The following is a 13,300-nucleotide window of genomic DNA, read 5'->3' as shown; positions in this document are numbered from 1 at the left end:
AAAGTGGGCAAGGGACCTCCATCTCAAAAAGGGATTACACTGAAGTCATTCCTGAGGCAGAGACCAATTCAGAATATGGTGCCAACACCAGAATGGGTGTTGCTTTTCATTAGAGAAGATACTTAAAAAAAAAAAAACCTAGAAAATGCCACAAAGAGGAGGGTAGTGTTAGTTGCTTAGTCGTGTCTGACTCTTTGTGACCCGAGAGACGACAGCCTGCTAGGCTCCTCTGTCCAAGAGATCCTTCAGGCAAGAACACTGGAGTGGGTTGCCAATTCCCTTCTCCAGAGGATCTTCTTGACCCAGGGATGGAACCCAGGTCTCCTACATTGCAGGCAGACTCTACCGCTGAGCCACCAGGGAAGCCCAAAGAGGAAAGGGAAAATAACATACCCAAAGGCACGTTATCCAAAACATGACTGACCTGGACACGATCGCCTGAGTGTCTTTTTCTTGACTTGCATACTTCTCTTTAAGAGGTTGTAACACAACTAAATGTAGGTTTTTATAATTTCCTTTTCTCATTCAGTGTATAAGTTCATCCTCACACTATGTGCATACTCTCAGATGCCATTTAAGATGTTGAAGATCCTGAACATTAAGATTTAAGATCTGAACTATGAAATACTCCACTGTTCACTGTGAGCGGTTCCTCTGTGCCTGCACCTTTTGGTCAGGTCCCCTGCACTGTCTCTCTAAATCAGCACGTTGTCATCTGGAGGCAAGAGCCTTTGTCCTGAGACCCGTCCTCAGCACAGCTTCCCGGCAGCGGAATTACTAAATCGAGGGGACTAAGCATTGAGGGCAGGAGGAGAAGGGGGCGACAGAGGACGAGATGGCTGGATGGCATCACCGACTCAATGGACATGGGTTTGCACAAACTCCAGGAGATGGTGAAGGACAGAGAAGCCTGGAGTGCTGCGGTCCATGGGGCCGCAGAGAGTCGGACACGACCGCGTGACTAAACAACAGCAACAGAACATGTTTAAGGCTCCTGACGTTGTGTCACACTGTTCTCTGCAGAGGCTGCGGACGTGGCCGACGCTCGGTCAGGATGATGTGAGCGAGGGTTGGCCTGATCATTGTACGAGTTAATGCCTACTGTTGTGTCTGGCAGATGCTGAGCACGGAGGGCACAGAGAGCCGGCCGTCCTGGCAGGGCGCTCACCCAGGCCTGCCCTCCACCTATTTCTCTTTTTCAAACGTGATGAAGATGATGGCAAAGTGCAGTGTCTGGTTTCACTCTGCGTTTACATAGTTGCTATTTAAATGCAACATTTTTCAGGCTTGTAGTTCTTTTCAAATTATGTTTTCACCCTACTTCCCTGTTGGTTTCATGGAGCACATATAAAGTGACAGGAAAACCCCTTTTTATAATAAAAGTATTATTCTTTTTTAAGAAAAATAATCAGGGGTTTCCCTGGCAGTCCAGTGGTTAAGCTTGTGCTTCCACTGCAGGAATGGGTTCGGTCCCTGGTCAAGGATCCCAAATGCCATGCAGCATGGGTCAAAAACAAGAAAAGCTACCACTTATAAATCAAATCCACCTAAATCAAATCCCTGAAAATTACACAGTAGAAGTGACAAATAGATTCAAGGGATTAGATCAACTAAGGATGGAGGTTCATCACATTGTACAGGAGGCGGTGATCAAGACCATCCTCAAGAAAAGAAATGCAAAAAGGCAAAATGGTTGTCTGAGGAGGCCTTACAGACAGCTGAGTAAAGAAGAGAAGCTAAAGGCAAAGGAGAAAAGGAAAGATACACCCATCTGAATGCAGAGTTCCAAAGAATAGCAAGGAGAGATAAGAAAGCCTTCCTCAGTGATCAATGCAAAGAAATAGAGGAAAAGAACAGAATGGGAAAGACTAGAGAACTCTTCAAGAAAATTAGAGATACCAAGGGAACATTTCATGCAAAGATAGGCTCAATAAAGGACAGAACTGGTATGGACCTAACAGAAGCAGAAGATATTAAGAAGAGGTGGCAAGAATACACAGAAGAACTGTACAAAAAAGATCTTCACAACCAAGATAATCACGATGGTGTGATCACTCACCTAGAGGCAGACATCCTAGAATGTGAAGTTAAGTGGGCCTTAGGAAGCATCAGTACGAACAAAGCTAGTGGAGGTGATGGAATTCTAGTTTAGCTACTTCAAATCCCAAAATATGATGCAGTTAAAGTGCTGCATTCACTATGCCAGAGAACTTGGAAAACTCAGCAGTGGCCAAAGGACTGGAAAAGGTCAGTTTTCATTCCAATCCCAAAGAAGGGCAATACCAAACAGTGTTCAAACTACCACACAATTGCACTCATCTCACACACTAGCAAAGTAATGCTCAAAATTCTTCAAGCCAGGCTCCAACAGTACATGAACCAAGAACTTCCAGATGTTCAAGCTGGATTTAGAAAAGGCAGAGGAACCAGAAATCAAATTGCCAACATCTGTTGGATTACTGAAAAAGCAAGAGAGTTCCAAAAAACATCTACTTTCTGCTTTATTGACTACGCCAAAGCCTTTGACTGTGTGGATCACAACAAACTGTGGAAAAGTCTTCAAGAGATGGGAATACCAGACCACCTGACCTGCCCCTTGAGAAATCTGTATGCAGGTCACGAAGCAACAGTTAGAACTGGACATGCAACAACAGACTGGTTCCAAATAGGAAAAGGAGTACATCAAGGCTGTATACTGTCACCCTGCTTATTTAACTTATATGCAGAGTACATCATGCAAAATACTGGGCTGGATGAAGCACAAGCTGGAATCAAGACTGCCGGGAGAAATATCAATAACCTCAGATATGCAGATGACACCACCCTTATGGCAGAAAGTGAAGAAGAACTAAAGAGCCTCTTGATGAAAGTGAAAGAGGAGAGTAAAAAAGTTGGCTTAAAGCTCAACATTCAGAAAAAGAAGATCGTGGCATCTGGTCCCATCCCTTCATGGGAAATAGATGGGGAAACAGCAGAAACAGTCTCAGACTTTATTTTTGGGGGCTCCAAAATCACTGCAGATGGTGACTGCAGCCATGAAATTAAAAGATGCTTGCTCCCTGGAAGAAAAGCTATGACCAACCTAGACAGCAGAGACATTACTTTGCTGACAAAGGTCCATCTAGTCAAAGCTATGGTTTTTCCAGTAGTCATGTATGGATGTGAGAGTTGGGCCATAAAGAAAGCTGAGCACTGCATTGGGAGCTCCCTGCATTGGGAGCATGGGGCCTTACCCACTGGACCAGAAGGAAAGTTCCTGTCTGTATTGTTTTCAATACACCCACTAGGCTCCCCCGTCCCTGGGACTCTCCAGGCAAGAACACTGGAGTGGGTTGCCATTTCCTTCTCCAATGCATGAAAGTGAAAAGTGAAAGTTAAGTCACTGAGTTGTATCCGACTCTTCGCAACCCCATGGACTGAAGCCCACCTGGCTCCTCTGTCCATGGGATTTTCCAGGCAAGAGTACTGGAGTGGGGTGCCATCGGCCACGCTATTAAACTCTAAAGTCCCAGCCCTCCAGGTTCCCAGACCTTTCACATGAATCTAGCTTAGAAGCAAAATCAAAGCATTACTCAGTAGGCCATCTCATCACTGCTCTTTCCCCAAGATGCTCTGCAGGATGTTGGCTCGAGATCCCCTCTTTATGCCAGGGAGCAGCTGTCCATAGTCCACAGGAGGCCCAGGGGCCTTGGAGGGCCAAGCCTGCAAAGGTCAGGCTGCACTGTTTTGTGGCTCACACATCACAATGCCGGCGGCTACCCTGGCTCACAAGCTGGCCTCCCCTCACTAGCGCTGGTCCAGCAGGAAGAGAAACAACTGTCTGAAGTCACAAAACCGATTCATGGAGTGAAGCAACTCGGAGATGTGCTTGCCTAGAGTGACAGAAAATACAAATGGCATTTCCTAAAAGGCCCAGGGGAAGAACCATAGGCAGGTGTGATGGTTAACTTTATGTGTCAACTTGGCTAGGCTACGGTACCCAAATATTTGACCAAACGTTATTCTTGATGTCTCTGGGAAGGCATTTGGTTAGATGAGATTAAAATGTAAGTCAGGAGAGTGCAAGTAAAGCAGATCACCCTCCATAAGTCAGGAGGGCCTCACCTAATCAGTTAAAGGCCTCAGTAGAAAAACACAGACATTCTCCCCCCAAAGAAGAAGAAATTCTGTCAGCAGACTGTCTTCAGATTCGAACTGCAGTCCTTCCCTGGGCCTCCAGTTTGCAGGCCTACCCCGCAGATTTTAGACTTGGGAAGTTCCACAATCACATGAGCCAATTTTCTTAAAGTAAATCTCTGTAGATGAATACACACAAACATACACATGCAGAAACACACACACATATGCTATCGGTTCTGTTTCTCTGGAGAACTCTAACAGCATGGTTCACTAGACTGGACCCAGGTACAAAGTCCTCCATACCCAGTGGGCAAGAGCAATGCCACAGGGGGGCTTCCCTAACATACAGCAGGGGGAGGAGAAACCTTGGGCAGGAAAAAAAAATGGAGCCAGCGCAACCTAACCTTAATCCTGGTCTTGCCCATTGCTTTGACAAATCTCAACTCAGCATTAAAGAATCTGGTTCTTTCATCCATCAAGTGGGTGACACCCATGAACCCCCGGGACCAGTCTAAGTATTAGGATACAGCGTGTCTGCAGCTTGCTGCATCTGGCCTCTCCTAGATGATACAGAGGCAACGCTCCTATCATGAGCATGCACGTGAATGAGGATAAGAGTAAAAATCAAAGACAAAAACAGGCAGAGTCTCACGAGAAAGAAGAAAAACTCTGACTCAATATAGGGAGACGCCAAGCTTAGGACTGGAGGCCACTTGGCCTCTTTGGCATCCCATGGGGCCTCAGTCTCTTCACTTACACTTTCGTGGCTGGTTTTGAAGGCGGCCATGACTAGGTGGCACGTGCACTCCAGAGCTCGGGTGAAGAGGTCACTAGCTGATTCAGCATCAAGAGTAAGAGCAGGACTTCCCTGGTGACTCAGTGGTTAAAAGTCCACCTGTCAATGCAGGCGACGTGGGTTCGATCCCTGGTCCAGGAAGATCCCACAGGCCACGGGGCAGCTAAGCCTGTGCGCCACAACTACCAAGCCCACTCTCCAGAGACCATGCTTTGCAAAAGAGAAGGCACCACAGTGAGAAGCCTGTGCACCACAAGTGAGAGCAGTCCCCGTTCTCTGCAACTGGAGAAAAGCCCTCACTGCAGTGAAGACCCAGCACGGTCAAGAAGGAGGGTAAGAACAAGGACAGGAACGATTACAAGGGTTACAGCGCCACAGCAGCCATGCTGCGGGGCTGTCCTTCTCGACGTGCCAGCACCGATGCCCAAGGCCTCACTCGCAGGGTCCCACGGATGGAACAACAACTCTACAAAGCACGTGCTGTTGTTCTCTCAGATCTCAGGGGAGGCCTGAGGCTCTGGGAGGTGAAGAAACTTGTCCGTCCTAGTCTAAACTAAGCCACGGAGCTAGTAAATGAGAGCCCGGGTTGTCATGATTCTAAGGTTCTATCTCCTAACTTTGCTCTTCTGCTTCACATGTTCACCTGCATCAAGCCCCTCTCGAAGGTATAAACATACTACAGCCCCAGTGTTAAGGCGATAAGTGCAGGCAAGTTACCCTGCAAATAAACACAGACATTACCAGCCTGAGACTGTTCTCTAAAATACCTTGCCTCTCTCCTGATCTTCCTGGGCTGGTGGCAAGTAAGACACGCGAGCAAAATTCAAGTTATAAAATGAAAGACATGAACACAAAGCAAGAATTTCAGGTCTTACATCTTGACACCAATGCTATAAGTACCTTCCAATAATATATACGTTCCCTCCACTTAGTAGTCAGGACAAAGTAAGTTCATGCTCCTTCCCACAAAATCAAGATCTGAATAATGAAAGACACCACAAACAAATAAAAAACTTGCAGTCTAACATCACCCAAAACTGCAAAAAGAGCCAGCAGCCTGTGTACCAACCCCCCCTTTTTTTTTACATTTTTTAAGATTTGATATTTTTTTTTTACTGTGGATCTTTTTTTTTAACTTATTTACTTGGCTACACTGGGTCTTCACTGCTGCGTGGGCTTTTTCTCTAGCTGTAGCAAGCAGGGGCTACTCTGCACTGTCTCTAGTTGTGGTACCTGGGCTTCTCATTACAGTGGCTTCTCTTGTTGCGGAGCACGGGCGCCAGGGTGTGCGGGCTTTAATCGCTGCAGTCCATGGGCTCAGCAGCCAGCAGCTCAGCTGCAACTAGCAGCTCTCGGACCCTAGGGCACATACAGGCTCAGCAGTAGTGGTGCACAGGCTTAGCTGCTCCGAGGCAGGCGAAATCCTCCCAGACCAAGGATCAAACCCGTATCACCTGCGCTGGCAGGCAGATTCCCGAGATGTGGACCATTTTAAAAGTCTTTACTGAATTTCTCACAATGTTGCTTCTGTTTTTCATGTTTGGTTTTCTGACCTTGGGGCACATGGGATCTCAGCTCCCTGACCAAGGATCGAACCCACACCTCCTGCACTGGAAGGTGATGTCTTAGCTGCTGGACCGCCTGGGAAGTCCCCTACTACCTCTTCGTAGAAGCTCTCGGGTGGAACTTACTTCTCTGGCGACTCCAAGTGGCCTGGACGCTTCCTTCCCGGCGTGCTCCCGTACACATCGTCCTCATTCTCATCCGCATCTTCATCATCAATGCTTTTCACATCCAGCTTCTGGTACCCAGACTCCCCGTTCAGAGACAGAGAATCAATTTTCCAAGAGTTGCTGCCCTGACTTCCGTTGGAGTTTGGCCCAAAGGGGCTTTCAAAGGCCGACATGATATTGATCGAGGACCGGTCGGAGTTCTCCTCTGAGCTCTCCCCCGCCCCGGGGATCTTCTTAAAAACATCCCCGGAGCTCTGCTCATCTTCCTCGTCATCAAATGAGATGATGTTGGTCACCTTCTTTTTCTTCTTCCGCTCCCTTTTACATTTGGCATCTGGCAAAAGATATGAGATAAGGAAAAGCGATGATCAACCCATCCTGCCTCTAGACTGTGGAAAATCTCTTACTATTCTACTCAAAAAAAATTGAAGATAAACTCAGATCTTTTTTTTTAATCCTTAGGAAAGGGGCAGAATCTGTCTATGCAAGACCAAGCAAAATGGATACAGGCCTCTACTTCTGGTTTGAAATACGTCACAGAGCACACATTACAATCATTCCTTCTAAGCAATCTTTCCAAGCACTTTGATTCAAAAGATGAATCATAATTGAAATGATTTTTACCCGTTCACTGTGGAAAACACTCTCATGGCTGGGAGATGAGACCAAGAAAATCAGTTTAGGGATTGTAACTGATTGTTCAACAGCCCCAATTTCTCCCAACCTACAAGATGCCCCTTTTCAGCAGGACTGCTCCCATCATGGGTGGTGTCTACTTCTCCACCCTCTTGACTCTAGGCCAGCTTAGTGCTGTGCTTTTAAGAACAGAAGGTGGCAGAAATAACAAATGTGTGAGTTCTAGAGCCCAGGCATTACCCTCATGCAATAATGCCCTGAAACTACCACAGAAGAAGCCAGTCTAACTTATTGGAGGATGAGAGGCTAACACAGGGGAAACTGAGATGCCCCAGCCAAGAGTCAGCACCAACTCCAGAAGTGTGAGTGGGGCCACCTTGGACCTTCCAGCTCAGTCATCAGCTGAATGCAGCCCCATGAGGGAGCCCAGGTAAAACCAGCAGAAGAACCATCCCGCCAACCTACAGACTCACAAAAAAAGGAATAAATTGAGGTTGTCTGTTTTAAGCTACTACATTTTGGAGCTGTTTATTACACAGCAAAGACAAACTGAAACAGAAGTCAAGACTGCCTTGGTGCCTAGCACTTAGGTGAGCCAGCTTGTTCACTCATCTTAATCATCAGCCTTGGGTGTGAAGCACTTTGGAGCCAATTCCAAAAAGACAAATCCATCCACTAAGGTGTGACATGGTGATGTATCACCAGTGTGTCACAACTTGGAGACAATGTCAAAAGCAGGGTTCCCAAAATGGACAGAAGAGGTACTCCTTTGGGTGTACAAATCCCAGCATCTCTGGTACAGCCACCAACAGTCCATGTCATTTGCATGAGGTCTCTGCTCAAGAAGGAGAGGGTGGGCCTCCTGGTGGTCCAGTGGTTAAGACTCTGCACTTCCAGTGCAGGGGGCACAGGTTCAATCCCTGGTCCGGGAACTAAGACCCCATGTGCTCTGCAGCACGGTGAAAAAAATTTTTTTAATAATTAAAGAAAAGGAGAAGGCAAGACAGATAAAGCCAGTGTATACCAAAGACTTCATAGAATTCTGAGCTTCCCCATCACTAATAACTCCAAAGGGAGGACCATGATTACTGCCTTACTTAAGGGATTTGAGAATATCAGGATTAAGCCCTTATACCCAAAATTTCCTGTTTTGCTGTTTCAATGTTCTGGATGTCCCAGAAGGTTCAAGGGGCACTGTAAAACTTCTTACGAAATTAATCAGAACTGAATCCACTTTCCTTTGCCTCCCCAGAGCCTAGAGTCAAAGCCAACCACCTCCTCTCTTTCCCTGGCCTCCACTTAAACGTCACCTCCTCAACAGTCTACATTCTCCATAGCACCCTACACTGGGCTTTCATCCCACTGCTCAAAAGGATAATTAAACGAATGGATGGATGCGGGGACAAAGGCATGAAGGGCAACCTCCTCCGGCTTCACGTGACCATCATGCCCTCCCTCTTGGTTTGCTCTGACTGAGCTGTTGGCTTGGCTACCCTGTCATCTTCACGTCCCAGGAAGCCTCTCAGCACCCTTTCTGAGCGAATAAGAGTAAGAAAGACAAACGCAAACATGAACTGAAAAATACCAGTGTATCGGATTCCACTTCCCTGGGTGCTTTCATCTCATCCCCGCCCAACCCCCAGTCGCCACCCCGCCCGGCCCGTCCTCTCTCACCGGCACCGATGTGCTTGGACACCACGGGCAGGGGGTCGGTCTCCTGCTCAGCTCTGCTGAGGATGGAGACAGCCGAGGACGCTGTGATCTCCCTGAAAAGGCTGCTCACTCCTTGCGTGGATTCCTTCAGCAAGGAGGTCACATTCTGCGTGGATTCCTTCAAGAGGTCCGAGACGGTGGGAGCAAACTTACTCTGCCCGTTTAAGTCCTTGTTGTCGATGTTAATTGCGAAGAGTATGGAGTTCAGACCTACCCACCCCGAAAAGGGAAAAGTCTGTAGTGTCTGCTGTTCAACAGTCACCTTCCAACACAATAAACAAGCTGCAGACATTAAAGGACACAAGAGGGTACACACTCGTCTCAAACGGTGACTTAAAAAGCAAACAAAAACTCCCACAAAACTGGGGTCAGGAGACACCGCTATCATGGGAGCTGAGTCTTCCAAAGTCTCTCCCTATCTGTCAGGAAGACAAACGCAAATAAGAAGTCAGTCGTGGGGAGGGGAAGGCTTAAATTCTGGGGTCGGACTGCCTGGGCACTCAGTAGCTCTGAGACCTTGGTCAAGCCATTCACGACCTCTCTGAGCTTCAGTTTCTTTACCTATAAAACAGGGACAACAGCATCTCTTACAGAGTATTAAAGACCATCACCCACCAAAATCAGCTTGGTAATCAATCAGAAAATGACATATACACACTATTGTGCAAAATAGGTAATTAGCAGGAAGCTGCTATATAACACAGGGAGCCCAGCCTGGCATTCTGTGATGACCTAGCAGAGTGGGATGGGCAGGGGGAGGGGGGCGGGGAGGATGGAGCATCAAGAGGGAGGGAGTGAGTGACAGTCGCTCAGTCATGTCCAATTCTCTGCGACCCCATGGACTGGAGCCCACCAGGCTGCTCTGTCCATGGAATTCTCCAGGCAAGAATACTGGAGTGGGTTGCCATTTCCTTCTCCAATCAAGAAGGAGGGGATATATAAAATTATGGCTGACTCACGTTGTCATATGACAGTAACCAATACAACACTGTAAAGCAATTATCCTCCAATTAAAAAAAAAAAAAAAAACGTGCACCAATATCATGTCCATTACATCTTCAGGCAAAAATGTGCACTGGTCTCCTATGGCCTACATACAACATCATGGTCATCTGACTTTTCCTCATCAATGGACAAGCCTAATGTAACTCAGTAGGTGGGACTCAGTGAAAACTTTCAGGAAAGAGAGAAAGGGGAGGCCACAAAGGATTTGGAAGAAAGAAGCAAGGTACCCACTTCAGTTGCATTCACTTTTTGAGTGAGTCAAACGTTAGACAATTTTACACTTCATCAACTAGCATCAAGGCAGGGCTCTCACCAGGACAAATCAGATACTGACTCTCTCATCTGATTCTTTCACAACCCTATCAATGTGACTACAGTGCCATCAGGATTCCCACCTTGCAAAAGAGGAAAGTAAAGGTAAAAAACTCAACGGATCTGCCTCAGGCCACCTGCCAGAGGGAGGGAGAGCCAGGCTTCCAAGACGCGTCTCCTCCCCCAGTTCCCTGGATCTTTATCTCACACTTGCAAAGCCTCAGCCAAAACCTCGCAACCCCACGCTTTCCCAGCCAGGGTATCACAATTCTAGATACATGGACTCAGTGTTCATCACCACTAAAGGAAGGATAGTGGCGAGTGATGAGTGGCCCTTTCGTTCAGTGAGGGACAGGGAACCCACAGCACCCCGTGGAGTTACACGTTCACTCCCAGGCAGCTCCTCTGCTCACCAAGCTTCACAGGACCCCCCTGCCCCGCACCCCTGGCCCTGGCCAAGCTTACCAGCCGCCATGGTGGGAAGCATGCTAGACCTTTCTTCATCCATGACAAAAGCCCAGTCTTCATAAAACGTGCTGCAAATGGAAAAGAGAGAGAGGGAATGCTCTGAACCGGCATTCTCAGCATCCGTTAGCCAGACAATTCCTTCATATGGCTCCCTGGAAAGTTCGTGCCTGTCCATGCCAAAGTGGCCGTGCAAGGTCTGCTGCGCTGGGTCTTCTGGTTATAAACAAAGGATTGAATGCATATATCCTGCAACTTCCTCATAGGTCCCCTGAGATCATTAGAGAGTACCAAGACAGGCATGAGATGGAAACACACTACTTATAAAGCAGAAAGGAAAAGGGTACAAACAGTGGTGACTGTCACTCAAGCAACGTTTCTAAGAAATGAGACAGGAAATCCAAGCCAGCCCACAGGGACCCCCGAGTGGACTCACACAAGAAGAGACGATTTCAGAACGAAATTTTAGTTCCCTTCAACCGAGGCATCTGTATGTAACACCAGTTTGGGCAGCAGCCTCAAAAGCCCAAATTAACCCCTGGAATAGGCTGGGAAGCTAAAAAAGCCCACAGACCTAAACGGCAGTTGTAGAGGAGGGGACCAGAAGGCCAATTGGACATTTCATTTTCCAAGGTCATTCAGCAATAAATGGTACAGCCTGGGCTCAAAGGCAGCTCTCCCAGCCCCACAGCCCAGCTCTTTAGCCGACCCCCAGCTAAACATTAACAAGTAAATATCCTCATCTCTGACTTCCCTAACAGGTCAGAGAACTCTAAACTAATAGAGTCAAAATTCAATTTCACTGAAGCACGGTCAGTGATGGGTGACCTGGAGTTCAGCAAAAGACCAGGATACATAGCTGCTGAAGTGACAGAATACAACCAACAGAGAGTCTACATCATTGTCAACATACTCAATCTAGCAAAGATGTCAGTGGAAGCACAGGCTGTGTCTTCATGCTGGCAGTGCAGTCAGACCTCTGATTCCCCAAACTGTGATTCTTTAGAGCCTGGAGCCAGTTTTCTTGCACTTGGTTTTCCCACACTAAATTAGAGGCTAGTGATTCAGCGAAGTACAATGGTGAGTCTTAACAGCAGACTCCCTTCTGTTGCTCACGCCTTCAACCTTGACACTGAGAGTACGACTCTGAAGGACACCTGTCCCTCAGCATCCATGGGGGATTGGCTCCAGGACCCACTACAGATACCAAAGTTGAGGATGCTGACATACAAGAGCATCGTACAGGCAGCCCTCCGAATCTGCGAATTCTGCCACCGTGGGTTCAACCAGCCACAGATCTTAAACACAGCACTCAATCCACGGCTGGTTGAGTCCACAGATGCAGAACCTGGGGATACGGGTGGCAGATGGCACTTGTTAATCTGCTGGAAAGAGCTCCGCAAAAAAAAAAACAAACACTACTGTTAAGAAACATGAGTTGTTTAGTCGCTTAGTCATGTCTGACTCTTTTGCGACCCCGTGGATTATATGCAGTCCACCAGGCTCCTCTGTCTGTGGGATTTCCCAGGCAAGAATACTGAAGTAGGGTTGCCATTTCCTTCACCAGGGGATCTTCCTGTTCCAGGGACTGAACCCACCTATCCTGCATTGGCAGGCAGATTCTTTACCGCTGAGCCAACAGGGAACCAAGAAACATGAGTTGTGTCTTCTTTAGTGAAGCTGGTTAGTGCTCAGAGGTACCCGCAGACATGCACAGCCTCCCAACTCAGACATGAGTAGTCCTAAGCAGCATGTGGGTACTGCTATCGCCAGTCTTCCTGGCACCCATCCCTCCCGTTTCATCACTAGAGTCTGAACACAGAGCTGGACAAGCTGTATCACAGGCCACATCAGGTATCTTTGACAGCCTTAGTGCACGAGCCTGGAACACCTAACACCTAACGCCAGAATACCTAAACTATTGGAAGAAGGATGACCTCGAGCAGCAGAACAAACAGCAGAGGAGACCTGAGCCAGGGAACGCACAGCAACATATGAAATCACAGGAATGTGCCACAGCACTGATGAAATGAATGCCAGCTTACTGGACTAGGTGACACTTCACTGTTGAGGACCTGGGCACCGCTGGATGTGGCAGTTACTCAAGGGACCGGGGCGGAACTGATCACTGTCACTGTGGCCCATCACGTGACACAAAGCAACACGTCTGGTCCCCCCGTCTCAGAGGGAAAATAATAGCATGAGAGAAGGAGGGAGGAAGAGGGACAGGGAGGGAGGGGTGGAGAGAGGGAGACAGAGAGAGAAGTCATAAAGATCAGCACGCAAGCACACTGACAGGAACACACTGACACGCCAGCAGGGCTAGGTCTAGGCAGTTTGCGAGTGATTTCAGTCTTGTCCCAGCGGGTTCTACAGCATCCATCAAATGTCTCTGAAGGGAAGGTGGCCGCCTGCACTATCACTGATACATATTGAGTGCCTTCTCCCTATCGCTGTGGAATAACCATACCTTGCCCACCCTGCTGAGCTAGCCCATGGCGGTGTGACTTGCTGGCCAATA

The 13,300-nt window shown here is 47.8% G+C and overlaps 1 protein-coding gene across 1 annotated transcript in view; it reads right to left on the bottom strand.

Moving 5' to 3' along the window:
- Nucleotides 1–13,300, bottom strand: part of SNX29 (sorting nexin 29) — a 595,061-nt gene that overhangs the window by 507,250 nt on the left and 74,511 nt on the right. The window contains exons 6-8 of the mRNA XM_040230635.1: nt 10,780–10,850; nt 8,959–9,207; nt 6,607–6,982 (exon numbers count right to left, since the gene is read on the bottom strand). Coding sequence (XP_040086569.1) covers nt 6,607–6,982; nt 8,959–9,207; nt 10,780–10,850 — 696 coding nt within the window. The remainder of the gene's footprint in view (nt 1–6,606; nt 6,983–8,958; nt 9,208–10,779; nt 10,851–13,300) is intronic.

Source organism: Oryx dammah, unplaced genomic scaffold (assembly GCF_014754425.2).
Source record: "Oryx dammah isolate SB20612 unplaced genomic scaffold, SCBI_Odam_1.1 HiC_scaffold_2, whole genome shotgun sequence".
Classification (NCBI taxonomy): Eukaryota; Metazoa; Chordata; class Mammalia; order Artiodactyla; family Bovidae; genus Oryx; species Oryx dammah.
Note: the sequence above shows the minus strand (reverse complement) of the source record. Positions and strands in the feature narration are given on the sequence as shown.